General features: G+C 41.0%; 1 protein-coding gene across 4 annotated transcripts in view; it reads right to left on the bottom strand.

The window, feature by feature from the left end:
- The window catches only part of IL34 (interleukin 34), a 134,945-nt gene that overhangs the window by 1,298 nt on the left and 114,140 nt on the right, over positions 1 to 19,507 (bottom strand). For 3 of the 4 annotated variants that reach the window (XM_033943365.1, XM_033943366.1, XM_033943367.1), the window contains exon 6: positions 16,393 to 16,537. The exons of the other annotated variant lie outside the window; for it this stretch is intronic. In XM_033943365.1, coding sequence (XP_033799256.1) covers positions 16,393 to 16,537 — 145 coding nt within the window. The remainder of the gene's footprint in view (positions 1 to 16,392; positions 16,538 to 19,507) is intronic. 4 annotated transcript variants of the gene reach the window in all.

Raw genomic sequence — 19,507 nt, 5'->3', positions numbered from 1 at the left:
CTCCAATCTGCTGACGGCAACGTGCAACTTCAAAACATTTCGAAAAGAAATCAAAACCTTGCTATTCAAAAAATTTATCCAGATACCTTAACCCTCCCCCTCTTCCCTCTCCTCCCTGGTAAATTCCCCTCCCAAAGTCTCCACTTTGGTAATCTCTTCCTCCTCAAAATACCAACCAAGAATACAAATCCCCAAAATGTAATGTAATCTTATTTGTAACTTATTTGGAATATTCCCTAGAAATGTCCAGTCATTTTACTATCCAATTTGCAAGTTCTCCTGGAAATTATCCAGCTATCTTACCTCTTTTGTAACCAAAAAACAACTGTAACGTTACTGGAAATGTCCAGTTAGCTCTTTTGTAATCCGCCTTGAACTGCAAGGTATAGGCGGAATAGAAGTCACTAATGTAATGTAATAACGTAATGGAATGGAAGTCTGTTCTACAGCCTAGGTCAATGTTTCCCTACCCTCTCCTGAAAGCACATCTATGCCCATATTTGCATGCAAATTTATATCACATTAGCATTGTCAGAAGCTCCAGTGGTAATACTAATATGTAAGCATGAAGGATCCTAGTACATATATATTAGAAGGACGATATTCAATGTCATTTAATGCTCCATATACCCTGGTTTAGGAGTGAAGTTCTTTGCTGTTGTGAGATATACAAAACTTAAACCTAACAAAATTATGACAACAATTCTAACCCAATATAACTATTAAAAAGCAGGTGAACAAAATATAAATTTGTTCCTTAAATAAAGCTACATGTCCATAAATGTGTTCAGTTATTGAATTTTTACATTTTTAAGTGGTATTATACATAATAGTTAACCAGTGCATGTTTAAACAAAAAGCTGACATCATGCCCCTATTGAATCTGGGTTTCCAAGTTTACAAAACATTTTCCCAGCAAATATTTTCATGTAATTATGAAATATAGGGGCCTTTTTACAAAAATGCACTGGAATACCTGTGCTAATAACTGACACCATTTTGTATTTGGGTGCATCTTGCATGCTATTCTATAAATCCTATAGCATGCAACCCAAAAGGGAGCGTGGCCATGGGAGGTGTATGGGTGGGTCAGGGGCAGTCCTAAAATGTGTGTGCAGTGGTATTGAATACTGGGGATGTGTACCTAAATTGGGCAATAGGAATCACATCTGGTTTCAGCAGGTGCAAATCCTGGCATCCAAATTTAGGCACCGAAATTGGCACGGTACACTAATTCTATAGTGGGTGCTCATCTGTGAGTGCCCATTATAGAACAGCATTGAGTGCCGATTTTTTTGCACCATTTACTGAATGTAGCCCTATATGTCTTATCCTCAGTTCAATGCACAGCCAACTCATCTGCTTAATATCCATGTTGGGGTTTTTTTTTGTGTGTGTTCAAATGTTTTTATTGAATTTTAAGGGAAACAATAACAGAAAATATAACATCTCATAGTGCAATAAGCTGTACAATTGGTTCAGATAAATTCCAATCTAATGGTACATCAATTAACAAACTTCATGCAATTATAACAGTTGAAATGAAATCTTAGTAGATTGTATAAGTAGATATAATTAAGAGTCATTGCAATATCTAGATAATGGAGACCAAATAGAATTATATTTGCAAAGGGCTGTAGATCTTTCAGCTAATACCTTTTCAAATTTACCAATTAAGCATAGATTATTTTGATGTTAGATGATCAGGACCTTTTCAGCTGGATGGGCTTGGGGATCCCCATCAGTTCCAGTAGTGATTGAATTTGGGGTTACTGGGGAAGGGGGGAAGAATAATGTAGGCCTATCCACTTTGGGCTCAGGCCCACTCAAGTTGGCATGTCTGGCTGCAGCCCTGGTAGAGTTATAGAAATGATAAGTAGTAGTAAAAGTATAACTTTATATGAAATATCTAGGTAGGAAAATTGACAGATCCTAGCAGTTAAAAAAAAAAATCTTAGTAGTTTAGAACAGACAAAACAAACACAGAGCCTTTTCTAAAATACAAACAGAACTGCCAAAATAGCATGTGTATTTGGAAGGATACAGAGTAGAAAAAGCCATTTAAAAACAGAGCAGCATCACTCAGGGCTTTGGATCTGTAAATAGCACTACTTTCACTTAGAATCTAATTTCATAACTGGATTTAACAACTGACTTTTCATTCAAATAATCTGAGTCCTAACAGTAGTTATCACAAGATTACTGCTAGAATACTGGCTGTGCTAGTTTTGAAAATGAAATCACTGGGACAAAATTGTCCAGGGCTTGCTCTTGCCCCTGACTAGTAGATTGGGGGGAGGGGGGGCAGGGAATGGAGCATCTGGGGATCTCTATTTTGTTACTTATGCATATAAGTGGAAGATTTTGGCAAAGCTGTACATCAATGAGGAAAATATTAAGGAGCCATCCGCCAAAACTCAGTTTTTGGCATTTCAAAGTTGTATTGAATGCCAGAGTTGAAAGCACAGTTATCCACACACACACTTCTCTAAACCCCAGATCCAAACAAAATATAAGTCAGCAATTATGTGTAACTCAACATACCTGTGTTGTTATTCTAAAATATGGAATACACATATACCTTGAAACTCTGCCCAAACCACACCCAAGGTGTTTCTCCTTCAAACCTCTGTGTGCTACTGGCTTACATGCTTAGCACTGCTTAGCATGCATGCCAATTTTTATTAGAGCTGCAGATTTAACGTGTTAATGCATTATTAAGTTTTTAATGCCCATTAAAATATTTAATCATGACTAACATAGCAGCTTAACTTTTTTTAATTGGTGCTTAATGGCATGATCAATTAAAGCTGATTAAAAAACAATTTTTAAAAAATCTAAGTGCTTCCAGGGACCAGTGGTTAACGGTGCCTAACGGTGCTAAGTGATGCTACATGCCTAGGTAGGCATGTTTAGGGGCAGAATTGGCCTTAGGCATCACTAAGCACCGTTTGGCTTAATTCTACAATGAACCGAGGTGCCAGAAATGTAGGCTTTTAAAACTCTGGCCTACCAGCGCTTAAGTTCATCATTAGGTGCCAGTAGCTGTTATTCTTATACACTCAGAGAATAGTTAAGCTCTAGCATTGCCGGAGGTTGTGGTAAGAGCAGTTTGGACAATTTCCTGGAGGAAAAGTCTATAGTCTGTTATTGAGAAAGACATGTGGGAAGCCACTGGATCGGTAGCATGGAATATTCCTTGGGTTTTGGCCAGGTACTAGTGACCTGGATTGGCCACCATGAAAATGGGCTACTGGGCCTATATGGACCATTGGTCTGACCTAGTAAAGCTATTTTTTTTTTTTTAAATTCAATTTTCAAAATACAATTCAAGATTTACTTGTACAGAAAGCTTTAAGTCAAGAAAAGAAAATCATAACAATATTATAAATTTCAAGGATACCAATTAACTTAAATCAGCTCAAGACCACAAATGATCCAAAATGTAATTATAAACGGAAAAAACAAAGAAATAATATTAAGGAAGATAATGCAAGTCAGCTGATAAGGACATCTTAAATTTTCTATACTCCTCCATTCTTTTCCTTCTCAAGCTGAGAAAGAGATAGGAAAGTTGTCAGCTGGTAAGGCTCAAAGAAAACATATTTTTGGGAATTATATTGTATAACACATTTACAAGGATATCGCAGGAAAAAGGTTGCTCCAAGAGCTATAATTCCCGGTTTTATCATAAGAAACTCTTTTCTTCGCCTTTGTGTGTCCCTGGCTAAATCTGGGAACATTTGTATTTTGAGTCTCATAAATTCTTTTGCTCTATTTTTGAAGAAAAGTCTCAAAATCCAGTTCTTATCCATTGTTAGAGCTAAAGTTGCTACTAATGTTGCAGGAGTAGCCAACTCTTTATCTGATAATTCCAATAATGCCGATACATCTATTGGACCTTGGCTGTCTTCCTGTTGCTGAATTTGATTTTTCTTGGGAAGGTAGTACACCTGTGTAAATGGAGGTAATGAACCCTCAGGAACTTCTAGTATTTCCGTCAGGTATCGTTTTAACATTTCTCGCGGGGTAATTGTTGTAATTCGTGGAAAATTAATCAATCTGATATTGTTGCCTCTTGAAAAATTTTCAAATGTTTCAATCTTCCTTCTTAAATTAACATTGTCCTTAATTAAAGTCTCTTGAAGCTGTTTGGAAGATTTTAATTCATTTTTGATACTGTCTAATGATTTATTTGAGTCAGCAATATCTTGCTTTATTAAAGTAATTTCTTTTTCTTGGTCTTTCATTTTCCCCTCCACTTGCACTTGTTGGACATTAATTGTTTTCGCCATATTTGCCACCAGGTCCCACAAGGCATCTAAAGTGACTTCTTGGGGCTTAACTATGGTAGGAATTTGTAAGTGTGTAATCAAAAGTTTGTGCTCACCATTCGACCGCTCTCCTCCACTTCCCTCCGCTTGAGTAGGTCCAGTTTTAGTTGTTGCAGCACTCCCGTCCATATTCAGGCTCTCCTGCATAACCTGTGAACCTGAAACGGCTTCTTCAACACAGCTCCGCGCAGCCTCTAGGGGAGAGCTCATCCCGACTTCTGGTAGGCTCTCTACCCCTGGGGAGCTGGTTGCACGGGGGTGCAAGGGAGGAGGTCTTACGTCGGGGCTCAAAGTGGTCTCAAAACTTCGGTGAGACGCCTCTGCTCCGTTCCCATGGGGTGTCTCTAACTGAAATCCCGACGTCATCATGGTGCCCTGGAAATGCCGAAACAGCGCTTCAATATTGCTGGAGGTAGGTGTTCCGGAGCACAGGGAGGCCCCACCGGTGCTCTTTCCCCTTCTTTTCGGCATATTAGGAGGCAAAGTTCAGCTCAAAAGCTTTCAAACTTTAGCGTCTGTTCGGCGACTGCTTCAGCGGCTTGCATCCGTGGCCATCTTGGATCGGGATCCCAGTAAAGCTATTCTTATGTTCTCTAAGTGGCACCTGAACATGATTTATACATGGCAGATGCCATTTGTCTAGGAACCTGCCATTTCAGGTGCCACTTACAGAATCAGTGTCTTAGTGACTAGATTTATTTGGGGAAGGGAAAAAAAAAACCCCAAATTAAAATTCTCTCACTTATATGGTAATTGGAAGAGTGGAGGCCTGGGGATGCCTAACATGCAACATTATAAACATGCTTGTGTACTGAGTATGGAATTTGAGGGTTATACTCCTTTGCTTTTTGGAAAATCTTTAGCTCATCCATTACATTTGAATTATGTGCTTCAGGCGAAACTGAGCAACATTCCAATATCTTTTAAAGGTCATATGTTGTGCCTGTTGTCATTGGCTTGGCAATCATTGCTAAGACTGTGGAAGGTCAAAAATATAGGAAGTGATCTTTTATCTATTGTGGACAACCTGGATTTCACTCCAGAAATGGATAGTGAAGTTTTTCGAAGGTGGATGGTTGATGGTTACATCAGGTCTATGCGAGCGATGGATGGATGCTTCAGTTTGTAGGCGTCCTACAGCGGTCTAATCAGCCAATCGTGAGGCACTTTTTCTAAAAAAAAAAAAAAAAAAAGCTCCCCAGGCAGGCCACCCATATTGAAGGTGCCTCCAGGGAGCCTAGAGAGGCCTGCAAGCTGCCTAAGCTCGCCTAAGGCTAGGCGGTAGCCTTAAGCGAACCTAGGTGGCCCTACGCGTCTCCCTAGCAGAACGGGAGTCGCTTACAATGTAGGCTAGCAAAAAGCCCTGTGGTGCCCAGCAAGTAGTGGAGAGGGAAGTTGATGGGGACTAGGCCGTGTGGAACCAGGTGAGAACAGTAACAGATATCTCCAAGTCTTGTAGCCTGGAGTGAAGATGGGTCACAACATCTCTCTGTCATTTTTATGCAAGCTTTTCATGTTATAATTTCTGTAATGCACTGCCATTATTTAAAATTCAATAAAGTTAAAAAAAAAAAAAGTTACAAGCACACACACTCACTCATACTCATTCTCCTCCAGTACAGACCCTCAAATCCTTTCTCATAGACACATATTAAGGATGGGTAGCCAAAATTTTTTCACTTCATATCATTTCCTGTGTCTTCTAGGAGAATGTTCATTTTGTTTGGGGAAGGTGGGAGGTTATCTACTCTTGGATGGGGGACCCTGAAAATTTTGGGGGCAACAAAAGGGGAGGGCCTTACTTAGTCCTGCACCCTCCACACTCCGCATAGGTACCCCAAGCCTACTTGAATCCCTAATGGTCTAGTGGATGTTGGGACAGAAGCAATGCTCATTCACTCCTGCCTATGGCTGCAGCCACTCTGAATAGGGTGGCCACAATAGTCTCATGTTACTACCATGACCCCTAGTGGTACCATAAATCTGTGGTAAAATTTGCAGCTGCCATATTGCATGCAACTGTGGCCATAGGCAGGAGTGAATGGGCATCGCTCCTGCCCCAATTACACCTTCTAGAATCTAGATCATCAGGAATTTAGGTAGGGAGGGGCACTGGAATAATGGGCCTAGGATGGTTGGGGAGGGCCTTGGATTGGGGGTGTGTGGATCATTGGGCAGCCTCCTGTCACTTTTCATTTACTCGCAGTTGCAGAAGATTGCCTTTAAGTGAAACATACCTGCCATTCCCATGATATTTTATTTTCCTGTATCACCTTCCTCTTCGTCAGTTAAAGCTCCTTTCCCCGCGCATATCCGGACCGGGAGCCCCAGCAGTAGCAGGAAGGCGGGTGCACTGGAGGACTGGAACCCACAAGAGCCGGTGGGGATGGGTCTTGTCTGCCCGCCGTTTTTTCTGAGCGGAGGCATGTGTGGCGGAAGTGTGGGCAGCGTCATCTGGGATGTTCTTTTTCAGAAGGGTCCGACATGGCAGCATTTCTCACAGCTGACGGTGGCTGCTCCAAAAATTTCTCTCTGCCACAACTTCCTGTTTCCGACAGGGCAGATTGCTGCAGAGAGGGAAAGCTTTGGGGCAGACGCTGGCAGTTTGTAAGAACGGCTGCCGTGTCGGGCCCCTCTGAAAAGGAAAATTTCGCTTTTTAATAAAGCACTTCGGACCGCGGGGCCCCCTGGATCTGTGGGGGCCAGGGCAGCTGCCCTGTTTGCTCCCTTTAACGTCGGCCCTGGGGATGTGCCCTGACAATATCGGGCCCTAGGCACGTGCCTCTTGGGCCTATCCTCTAATCCGGCCCTGCCAGCAGGTCCCTTTTCTCCAACAGCACCAGCCTTTTGCTTTCTACTCCACTCTTTTGAGTCCTATTGACAGAGGTTTATGAATTCCTTCCTCCTCCTCTTGCACCAGAAAACAGTTGACCGGCAGACCCTGTGCTTAATTCTTCTCCTTCCATTAGTCCCTAGGGCAGGAAGCTAAAGCTCTGGTGGGTCCCTGGATGGGATTCCCCAACTACTACTGTTCTACATTCTCTTTGTTGGACATCCTATAAGAAAGGAAGACCTAGCACCTCCCTTGTATTTAGGATTTTATACTTTCCTACAAAAGCTCAAACTGAATTCCTCTAGGGCCATCTTTCTCAAAATGGACCTCTTCCTATTTAGATTTTATTGGTTCCTCATGCCACTGCATGGAAAGAGCATTTTGGCAGCCTGTAAATATATGCATGTATTGCCATTGCATAATCTGAAATAGATACATACTTTTCAGACTCACCCAAAACACACCTACAGAGCTGTGGGTCTACACTTGTAAATAATAGGGATAGGCTGCCACTGCATGTCATTAATTTTTTTCTGGGAGTGTGATTTCATTCACATGCTTGATAACTTTACAATGGACTAAATGATGTATGGGGCAGTTCTCATTTACACTGTGGTCTGGTGCTGGTCACCTATGAGACACGGCCCGAGCCATAATTTCCCGTTTATCTATCAAGAGCTCATACTGATGTCCATTATTTAAAGAACTTTTTCTACTTTATTTATTTCTTCCCAGTTCAGACTTTCCGTCCAAGGGACTAAATGTCTTAGCCAATTGTCAATTGGATTTCACCATTAATAAAACAACCACATGTTTGTTCATGTGCTGATAACACAACACATATTTACTAAGCTGCATTATGCCTGCACACAATGGAGGTAAAGCCTAGTGATTAGATCAGTGGGTTTGCCATCCAAGGATCCCCAGTTCAAATCCTATAGCTACTCCCTATGGTCTTGGGCAATTCGATTAACTTTCTATTGCCTTAAGTATACAATTAGGCTGTGTAACTCACCTTGAAGTACTGCTATAAAATCCAAATAAATATTTACAAAGAGGGTGCATTCTGAATGGCATTGCTCCTGTAACGGCAAACTGACCAATACCCCCAAATAAAACAAAAATTCCAATAAAAGACTGCAAACAAAAATTTTCGCGATGCCCATCTCTGGTAAATAGTAGCTTTCTAAAATAGCTACTTACATGCATTTGTTATTTATCCATACAAACATCACTATTTGCACTAGTATAAACTGTACAAAGCTTTTGTTAATGACTTCTATGGTGTGATAAGTTTTATTGTTAGCAAGTATTGACCATTATTGACACAGTGTAGCAAATAGAATCGAGACTATTTTCAAACCTGAAGAAAATCTACACACATATAAAGCAGATAGATATGTCCATGGGCATTCCTCTCTTTGAAATACTGGGCTTTAAAATAGAGGACTTTAAAAATTCATGGGATATATGATTCAGACGTTCAAATACTTGAAAGGTATTAACGTAGAACAAAATCTTTTCCAGAGAAAGGAAAATGATAAAACCAGAGGACATAATTTGAGGTTGAGGGATGGTAGACTCAAGAGCAATGTATGGAAATTCTTCTTTATGGAGAGGGTGGTGGATGCCTGGAATGCGCTCCCGAGAGAGGTGGTGGAGATGAAAACGGTGACGGAGTTCTAAAAAGCATGGGATAAACACAGAGGATCTAGAATCAGAAAATAATAGTAAATATTGAAGAACTAAGGCCAGTACTGGGCAAACTTGCACGGTCTGTGTCTGTATATGGCTGTTTGGTTGAGGATGGGCTGGGGAGGGCTTCGATGGCGGGGAGGGTGTGGATGGACTGGAATGAGCTTTGAAGGAGACGTTAGTGGTTAGAACCTAAGACCAGTACCAGGCAGAGCTTTGGATTCTTGCCCAGAAATAGCTAAGAAGAAGAAAAAACAACAACAACAAATTTTTAGACTGAATCAGGTTGGGCAGACTAGATGGACCATTCGGGTCTTTATCTGCCGTCATCTACTATGTTACTATTTATTTTTAGATTTTTTTCCTTCTACCAAACATGAATTGTTTCTGTTCAGGTGTCTTCCTTAAAATGTTTTAAAATGTTGACAGGTACTTTGCAGCCACCACAAGTTTCCTAGACAAACTATGCATGCATTAGGTAGCTCTTTGTGATCCTGGGCAAGTCACTAAACCCTCTGCCTCAGGTACAAAAACTTAGGGCCTCTTTTACAAAGCCGCGGCAGCAATGCTGCCGTGGTGAATGCACCGAAGCCCATAGGAATTGAATGGCCTTCGGTGCATTTACAGCAGCAGCATCACTACCATGACTTTGTAAAAAAGGCCCCTAGACTGAGAGCCCACTGGGGACAGAGAAAGTGCCTGCTTATAAAATTATTATTATTATGTCTTTTGACAGCAATTGATATTTCTGGAAAAAATGTATCACTGGTTTTCTTTTTTTCTGCATGGTCAAAAATATTGTGTTTGAAAGAAAGATGATAGTTCTAATTGGACAGGTTTAATCTTCAGGAATTCCACAAGGGTTCTCTCTATCACCAGTTTTATTAAACATTTATAGAGTTCATTGCTAACAATGAACTCTATATAAGGAAAGTTAACAAAAACAAGAGGAAAAGGAAACTCATGGTTTTCTAAACAGGTGACTGAAAAAATAAAGGCACAAGAAATGGTGTTCAAGAAATACAAAGGAACTCAAGAAGAGGAACACATAAAAGAATACCAGGTAAAACTCAAAGAAGTGAAGATAGAAATATGATTGGCGAAAACACAGGTGGAAGAAAAAATGGCTAGAGATGTAAAAAGAGCAGACAAGGCTTTTTCAGGTATATTGGAGAAAGGAAGATGACTAGAAATGGAATTATGAGACCAAAAGATGCTGAAAACTGCTATGTGGAAGGCGATAATGAAAAAGCAGATGCGCTAAACAAATATGTTCTGTGTGGAAGAAAAGTTGGAAAAGGAGCTCAGCTGGCCGACAAAAGTATGAGGGGCCGCTGAAAAGTTCTCAGCCCAACCAAGATGAGAATGATGTGCAGCCAGAGGCAGGATCGAGGCAGAGGAAACAGCTCCGAAGACCTATGGCAGCTTGCAAAGATCGCTAGCACCACGATCTTCTCTGCAGACTGCTGATATTAGGTAAATGGTGCACGGGAGGCCAGGGGGAACACGCAGGCCTTCCGGGGGGAGGGGTGCACAGTCCTTCAGAAGGTGTGGTGGTACAGGCCTTCAGGGGGGACAGGCAGGCCTTCAGGGGGAGGTGCAGGCCTTCAGAGGGGACAGGCAGGCCTTCAGGGGGAGGTGCAGGCCTTCAGGGGAGTGGTACAGGCCTTTAGGGGGGACAAGAAGGCCTTCAGGGGTGGGATTCAGGGCTTCAGGGGGGGTGCATGCCTTCAGGGGGGACAGACCTTCAGGGGAGGGGACCCTGGTGTAGAAGTACACGGAGGGAGAGGGAGGTTCAAAGAGACGTGCATATGCCGGACTTTGGGGGGGGGGGGGAAAGAAATAATGGGTCTAAAAACAGAGGAGAGGGAGAGAGATGGTGGACAATGGGATTTAGGGAGGGAAGGAACAGAAAGGGAGAGAAGTTGGACACAAGGGATGGTATGGAGGGGGGGATATAGATATTGGATAGAAAGGTAGTTGGGAAAAGAAAGGGAGATATGGTAGACCCTGGGATGGTGGGGAAGGAAGGAGAGATGCTGGATGGAAGGGTAGTTGAGAAAAGGTGGATCTGTGGATGGAGACGAAAAAAAGGAAAGATGCCAGACCTCCAGGGGAAGGAAGGGAAACGGAAGGGGAGGACAGAAATAGAAGATGGATGGTTAGCACAGAGAAAGAAGAAAGAAGGAGACCCTGGCAAGCAGGTTATCAGAAGACAACCAGAGCCAGGGACCAACAAGATTTGAATAATGACCAGACAACAAAAGGTAGAAAAAATAATTTTATTTTCTGTTTTGTGATTACAATATGTCAGATTTGAAATGTGTATCCTGATAGAGCTGGTGTTAGACCGCAAACGTGAGCTAGGATTTCACAGAGAGAGGAAAAGTCTTTTTTTGTTGTTGTTTATTTTGTTTACACCACAGCACCAGTGTGGTTAGGAGAAGGCAAAGGGGGCAAAGAGGCTATAAAAGGGGTGAACAGGCTATAAAATAAACCCACCAATTGGGCAGGAAAATCGAATTGAAAAATCTATTCAATAGGCTGAATCGAAACGAATCAAAATTATTTTTTTTTCTGAATCGGGCAGCACATCCCAGCAGAGAAGTGGAGTACCTAGGGGGCACTGCAGTGAACGGCGCATAAAAGGTCCCAGGTACACATCTCACCATAACCCCCTTACATTGTATGGTGAGCCCTCTAAAACTCACCCACAACCTACTGTACCCAACTGTATACCACAACAATGGCCCTTATGCCTGCAGGTGTCACCTATATGTTGGTACAGTAGTTTCTAGTGGGTTTTGGTAGGCTAACACTTTCCAGCACTGGTGTACTAGTCAGAGTAGGATATAGGCCTAGACAGGCTTGTATGTACTGTTCATTCACATCTTTGGGGGGTGGGAGTGGGTCAGTATCCATGGAGGGAGTAGCGGGGCTATGGATGGGGAATAGGGGGACCATGCTGCCATGCCTCCAGTGATCATCTAATTAGTTTGGTCACCTTTTTGGCACTTATTTGTTATTGAAACAGGTCTAGCCTCAAACATCTAAGTTTTGCCCTGGATGGGAGGGGATGGGATGGGAGGGTTTCTATTTAATAATAATTGTTGAGATATCAGGTGTAATACATAATATTCAAGATATTATAGAATATAAATATGTAATGAAATGTTATATTTAATGTGTTGTATGAGAGTTAATCAAGTGTGTATTTATAAGTTCATATGATTTTATCTAATACACTTGTTATAATATGCAAAAATGAATAAAGAATTTAAAACGAATAAGTTTTGCCCTGAATGTTTCCTGTAATGTTCCATTATTGCAGAAAACCATCCAAATCATAATTCTGCCCTAATGTTGCCCAAAACACACCAACATGCCCCCTTGAGATTTAGATGCACTTCAGGCAAACAACATAAAAAACTGTCTATAAAAATGTGTTTCAAAAATAACAATGTGATTTTAGCAAATAAAACATCCAAATGCCACACTTATCCCACAATTTTCTTATTGTTATTTAATAAATCCTTTGTGTTATTTAATAAAATTATTTGTGTTATTTAACAAAAAGGCCTTATCTTGTATGCTTCTGTTTCAGCTCATGAGCTGTCTGATCCCTAATATAATGTTTCCTCCTCTCCTGATTGTACACATGACCAGCAGCCTCAGTTATCATTTTTACATACCTTTTTATGGAATGAGTGTGTGATCGCCAATCTGGAAACATCATAGGCTTGCTCAGAAAAGCCTTTATCTGTGCTGTTGTCAGAGTACAGGTAAGAGGGCCACTATAGTGAAACCTTGAATCCCGACTCTCCCACCTACCACCTCTCCTCCCCTAAAATTTAAAATCTTCAGGCAGCCAATGGCACAACGAAGCCAGCCTCCAACCTTTGGCCTGCCCCAGAAGTGTTCTTTCTCCAGTTCTACCTACGTGGGAAGAGGAAGTGCTGCAGAAAGAACACTTCTGGGGCAGGCCGATAGCAGGAGGCTGGCTTTGTTGCACCATTGGCTGCATGAAGATTTTAAATTTCAGCGGTGAGGAGGTAATAGGTGGGGGAGTCAGAAACTGGGGACAGGTCATACCGTAGGATCCAGCTGAGAGGGGAGAGCTAGGGTTGGGAATGAGGGAAGAACATGCTGCACAGGCTGCGGGGGGAAGGGGGTTGGGAAAGCAAGGAAAACAGATGCTGCACGGGCTGGGAGGGGGTTAGGAAATGAGGAAAAGAGAGATAGTGCTGGAGGGTGAGGGAAAAGAAAAAGAAAATTCTTGGACATAGGTGTGTGGAGTAGGAGGGAAAGAGAGATGGTATACATGGGGAAGAGGGAGAATTGTTGGGCATAATAGTGGTGGAGAGGAGGGAAGGAGATATGTTAAACTTGGAGGGAGGAGAGATGACTCAAAGAAAGAGAGATGTCATAGAAGGGTGATGGAAGGAGGGAAGAAAGAGATGTCAGGTCACTGGAATGGGAAGGAGAGAGAGATGCCAGACCACAGAATGGAAGGGAAGGAGGGGAGAGAGAGATGCCAGACCGCAGGAAGGAGAGGAGAGAAGGAGAGAGATGTTAGACCTCAGGAAGAGGGAGGGAAAGAGAGATGTCAGACCATGGGAGAGGAGAGAAATTCCAGCCCATATGAGGGGGGAAGGGGGAAGACAGTTTTCTGACCATGGGAGAAGGATGAAATGGTACACAGAGATGGAGAGGAAGAGGAGACAGAAGAGACAGAGGGAGGAGATGGCGCACAGCAATGGGTGTAGCAGGGAAGAGATAAGAAGAAATGCTTTTTATAGATAGAGGGGGATAGGGGAGAAGAAAGAGGGAGGAGATGGTAGATATGGATAGATTGGAAGGGAAGACATGGAAAAGCAGATAGATTTTGAGGAGAAAGCTGAAAAATGGAAAAAAGTTGAATGTTAAAAGTCAATGCTAAAGATGGATGTATATGTGAGAATATAGACTGACTCCTATCCAATCAAAAGCTATAGTCTCAAGAGAATGATCAAATGCTTCCTTATATGCTCAGAGATATGAAATTCTAATGGGGAGTGATAACACCCCCTCGCAGGAGTTCACCATCCAGTCATTGTGTTTGGGTCATATGATCAATCTCTGAGGCTAAATGCTGTTGTACAAGATCTTGGATTTTCCATATATATATATATATATATATATATATATACATACATATACACACTGATGATGTTCAGATTCTAATGTCTCACAGCACTTAGGGCTTAGAATTTAAGTTCCCTGTTGATGTTTCACTTACAAAGATTTTGGCCTGGTTGCCTGAAAATAGGCTTGTACCAAGACCGAAGCCTTATGGTTTTCTATAAATTAGTCCTGAACAAACAATTCCCTTTTAAAACTAAGTTTCTGTTAAATTAATGCCACTGCATGCTCTCTTGGAGTTTACTTAGATGACTCTCTTTTTCTGCTCATATTTCTTATTTGACTTATCAAGCTTTCTCTTCCATTTGTCAGATTCAAACTATCAGATCATTTTTGAATCTGAAAGCAGTTGGACTATTGTAATTCCTTCTTTATTGGTCTACCTCAGGTCCTCAAGAGCCGTATTCCAGTCGGGTTTTCAGGATTTCCTCAATGAATATGCATGAGATCTATTTGCACACACTGCTTTCAATGCATATTCATTGGGGAAATCCTGAAAACCCGACTGGAATACTGCTCTCGAGGACCGGAGTTCCCTACCCCTAGTCTACCTCAATAGAGTTTAGATCCAGTTACTTCAAAATATTGAAATTAGTATGCTTTATGGGGCTCGGTGTTACATTATATTGTTCATTGACTAACTCTAATTTCCGATCAAGAGCAGAATTCGATTTAAAGTTCTTCACTGCTGGGGACCTGCATAGCTGTTCTGGCCAAGTTAGGGCAGTTTTTGAGCTGAATATTGCAGGCACCCACATAACCACTAGTTCCTCCACAGTACTGCTCCTGTATTGCCCCTGACCTGCCTACTTTCAACATAGGTGGTGAGAGAAGAATAATTCACCAGCGCTGCCTGGTTTAGTGCCACAGAATATCAGTGGTTGGGTGGCTCAAAGTGATTTAAGAGGGCAAGTGTCTCTTCTGTCCACTTAAATTGCTTTGAATATGAAGCCCATTTTTTATTTTAGAACCTGGAGCCTTCCGTGATGTGTCTCAGCTTTGTGTTTCAATCAGCATAGTTTTTTTTTAGGTTCACTATTGTTGTACTATTACTATTTCATTCCATCCCTTGTGTTTCTTGTTTACTCTTGATTTTATCAATTTTATTGTTTAGATCAATTATTTTATTTTAATGTATGCAAACCACCTTGATTCTGGCTCTGATAGTGCAGTATAACAAAACTTTTACAAAGAAACAAATGCATGCTTACATTCCAAATTAAAGGTTTGGACTATCGGAAATCACATTCTCATGGAAGTACTCTGTGAATATTCATTAAAGCAAAACTGATTCTATGCTATTATCACCACATACTCATAATATTCTGTGCATGCCTTTATAGACTAGTCTCCCAGAATTGTCCCCTAAAGTGCAAATAATGCATGCTCTATGCATGTAAGATGCATATTTTATAAAGTACATTCATACATTGCAGCTCTACTTTTGGAAATGCCAGTGTATTGCACACATTTAAGTACATGCATTAGTGTACCTTAGAGGTCTGCATGGGAACGGGGATCATGGGAATCCCGCGGGTCCCGCGGGGGTCCACCGGGAATCCCCCCTAACCCATGGGACTCCCACGGGGACCCCCCTCTGGCCAACGGGACTCCCATGGAGATGGAAGGCTTTGGAAGCAGGGTTCATCCATATAATATAATGGACACATCAGCCTTAATAAAAGAGGGGGTTTATAAGTTAATTACCTGAACAGAAAACAAAAAAAGGGTTCCACCAAAGGTTCCACCAAAGAGATTCCACAAGGAAAACAGCAGCGCAAACACAAAAGAAACTGTGGAATTGATGATCCTGTCAGAAGTAATTGCTGCTTTTTATGGGGATGGGCGGGGACAGAGAGGATCCTGACAGGGACAGGTGGGGACGGAGAGGATCCTGGCGGGGATGGAGAGGATCCTGGCGGGGACGGAGAGGATCCTGACAGGGACAGGTGGGGACGGAGAGGATCCTGGCGGAGACGGGCGGGGATGGAGAGGATCCTGGTGGGGACGGGCGGGGGTGGAGAGGATCCTGGCGGGGACGGAGAGGATCCTGACAGGGACAGGTGGGGACGGAGAGGATCCTGGCGGGGATGGAGAGGATCCTGGTGGGGACGGAGAGGATCCTGGCGGGGACGGGCAGGGATGGGTGGGATTTCAGTCCCCGCGCAACTCTCTAGTGTACCTATATGTGCATATAAAGCTATGCAATTTTAGTAAGGCCCCTTTGTGTGTGCGTTGAAGAGGATTAACATGAGGAAAAACTTTTCTAAAATAATCTATACCTATCCAAATTTCAACACTGTTCCATCCATCTTGCATTCATCCTTCAGCTCCTGCACCGGGACTTACATGTGGCAGAGAACAGCAGATGCATAACCTTGAAGCAGTTATCCAACAAAGCTTTGGGCTTCACGGATATCAGTTTTCCTCTTTTCTCTGGGCTTCGTAGCCTGGATATAATGTCACCAGCAATACCTCCAGGCAGTACAGCAACCTAAAAGTAATTGAATTATAAAGATGGGAAAGCAGGAAATGAGCAGAGCCCTTTACACTTCTCCACCTCTAGTGAATACAGGAAGGATCTTGGCCATGAAAGCAAAAGTTATACAGTGCAGATCCTACAGCAGCACAAGGCATGGGTACATTTTTATTATTTAATTTGTTTTAAATCCTGTTCTCCCCAACTAGCTCAGAAAAAGGTTATTATATTTATGGACCTATCAGCAACAAAGTTAAATGAAAATTAAATCAATGTATTAATTTAAAACATATAATATGCATGGGTGAAACATTTCAAATTGCACCATTTGTATAGTTATAATGTGGCAGCTTTTCACTTGTTTAGAGGCTTTGTTCTAATAAACTTCTCTCACTTTCTTGGTTAGATTTTCTTTCAAGTATTTTTCTGTTATTTCTATAATTTGATAAAACCAAAGACACTGTGGAGAAGATGATCAAAATGCAGGCTTAATTAAAAGTTCAATCCAAAAATCCACGAAAGGATTTTGGTTGTATTTCTATAATTTGTTCATCTTTAATATGACACTTTTAGTTATTTTTTTTCACGTTATTATTCTCTATTTCCAATTATTTAGTATCAGTTTATAATTCTTTCCATTTGTCTTTTTGCAAATTTATTTTCTCCATTCTTATAATTAATGATGGCCATTTCTATTTACATATCAGTTAAAACTTTATATTCAGTATTTATATTGCTGTATTTACAACTGCTGTATTTGTTCATATCACTTTTGTATAGACTCCTGAGGCAGGCGTTTATCATCGAAACATGGCCCTTGTTGGGTCTAGCAATAAAAGTTACTTGATTGTCTCTAACCTAGGTGGTCCTTGGTGCTTTTTGTTGTATATTTTGTGTGATATAGTTTGGTTCTCTTCTACACTTTTCTGAAGCCTGGGCGGAATATGGGCAAATCTTCCATTTACATGTGTAACTTACACAATACTGTAAGCTGTATATATGACATGTAGTACTTAGGTATACAGTATCCTGTTATGCCTGCCACTAAGTGTGAGTACACTTTCTTTGTGCACACAAATGCAGGATTATGCATTTATTCTATAATGCCATCTATGTACATGAATGCCATTATAGAACTTGTATTCAGCAGGATTAAGCTTCAAGAAAGCGGTAAAATCCCACCTTTTTTCTGAAAAACTCATAAAGATAACTCCTAACCCTAAACCAACTTGACTAAATCTCTTATATGCTATCCCGGGATCCACCCCCGAAGATTTATAAAGAACTTTTTTTTAATATATATTCTTTATTACTTTTCAAGCCAACAAAAAGTGCAACAGATAATTAACAAATATTTCAATAAACAGCACTCATTACATTCAAATATAATAATAAGTATATATTACCAACCCTCCTCCCTCCTCCCCTCCCCCCTTCCTGGATATGTTCAACACTCATAGAGAAACTAAAAGGTAATACTAATGATCAAGTCAAACAAAATTTTGTTGATGGATCCCCAATTTTTTTTTTTTTAAATTACTGTAGTGTCCCAATTGTGTTGCATAAAGATTCCCACCAGAAATTGTAATTTAGCCTATCCCAATTCTTCCAATTTTTCCTGATAAGTTGCATTGTAACTCCTGTCATGATAAGGAATACTTTATTCTTATGTATATTGTTAGATTCTTGGATAATAAAAGAGTTCCAAACAACACTAGATCATATGATAACGACAGCGAGGTTTCTAATATTGCATTTATTTGACCCCCATACAGATCTCTAGAATTTAAGTATCAAGGAACAATAGAATAACAAGTGATCTCCCTGCTTCAAGGTGACAATGCCAGCATCTATTAGACTTGGAACTATCTAATTTTTGTAATCTAACAAGGGTCCAACAAAAAAAAAAACAACCCAAACATGCCTGTCTCATAGATGCTGACACTGTACATCTCGTCCTCCAAGTCCAAATATGTGGCCATTGAGATGCAGAAATTTGCTGCTTTATCTCAATGCTCCAAATGTCTTTAAGACTAGTTTCTGGTTTCTTATTCAAAAATTCAGATACTAATTTATACCACTTGGCTGCCTGATGCCCTAGCAAATCTGTCTGGAAGCATAGACCCTGCAAGCTATACTGTGTTTTAAAATTATGCCATTCAGGGAACCCCTTCTGAATGGCGTGCTTCAACTGCAACCATTTATATACTTGAGACTTTGCAATGCCAAATGTTTGTTGCAGTCGTGAAAAGTAAAGCATCTTTCTGTCTAATAACACGTCATCCAGTGAACGTATACCCACCTGCAGCCAGTGCTTCCAGAGGATCTTAGACTCGCCAATTTGAATCTTGGAGTTCAACCACAAGGACTGACATGTGGACTGATGAATCTTAATAGGTATCAAGTTATTAATAAATTTTAATGTATGCCATGTAGAGAATAAAATTCTATTGTCCTTATAATTCCTAGGTAACTTGATACTTAAAATATGGCACAATCTCAATGGGGATAGGAGTTGCCATTCTAAATAAAGCCAATCCGGGACATGTTCCAAGACTTCAGGAAGGATCCAATACATACCCTGTCGAATTATGAAAGCTTGATGGCATCTGTAGAAATTGGGAAAATTTACCCCCACCCTCCGCAATTGTTTTTTGCAAGGACACTAAAGCAATTCTAGCAGTTTTACCCAGAAAATAAAGTTCCTGAGAATACCATTCAATTTTTTATAGAAGGACCCCTGAAAATAAATCGGCAACATGCTCATTTGGTAACAAACTACAGGCAAAATCATCATTTTGACAATTTGGACTCTCCCCTACCAAGAAAGATGTAATGGGTTCCAATGCTCACACATTTCTTTGACTTTCAGCAATAAAGATTTTTCATTTACTGTCATCGTGTCTTCCAATGTTTTCTGAATCATAATACCCAAACATTTTATACCTTTTTCCTTCCATAGGAAAGGGAATGAATCAAATAGTC

The sequence above is a fragment of the Geotrypetes seraphini genome, chromosome 4, assembly GCF_902459505.1.
Source record: "Geotrypetes seraphini chromosome 4, aGeoSer1.1, whole genome shotgun sequence".
In the NCBI taxonomy this organism is placed as follows: Eukaryota; Metazoa; Chordata; class Amphibia; order Gymnophiona; family Dermophiidae; genus Geotrypetes; species Geotrypetes seraphini.
This window is presented reverse-complemented; position numbering and strand designations above follow the sequence as displayed.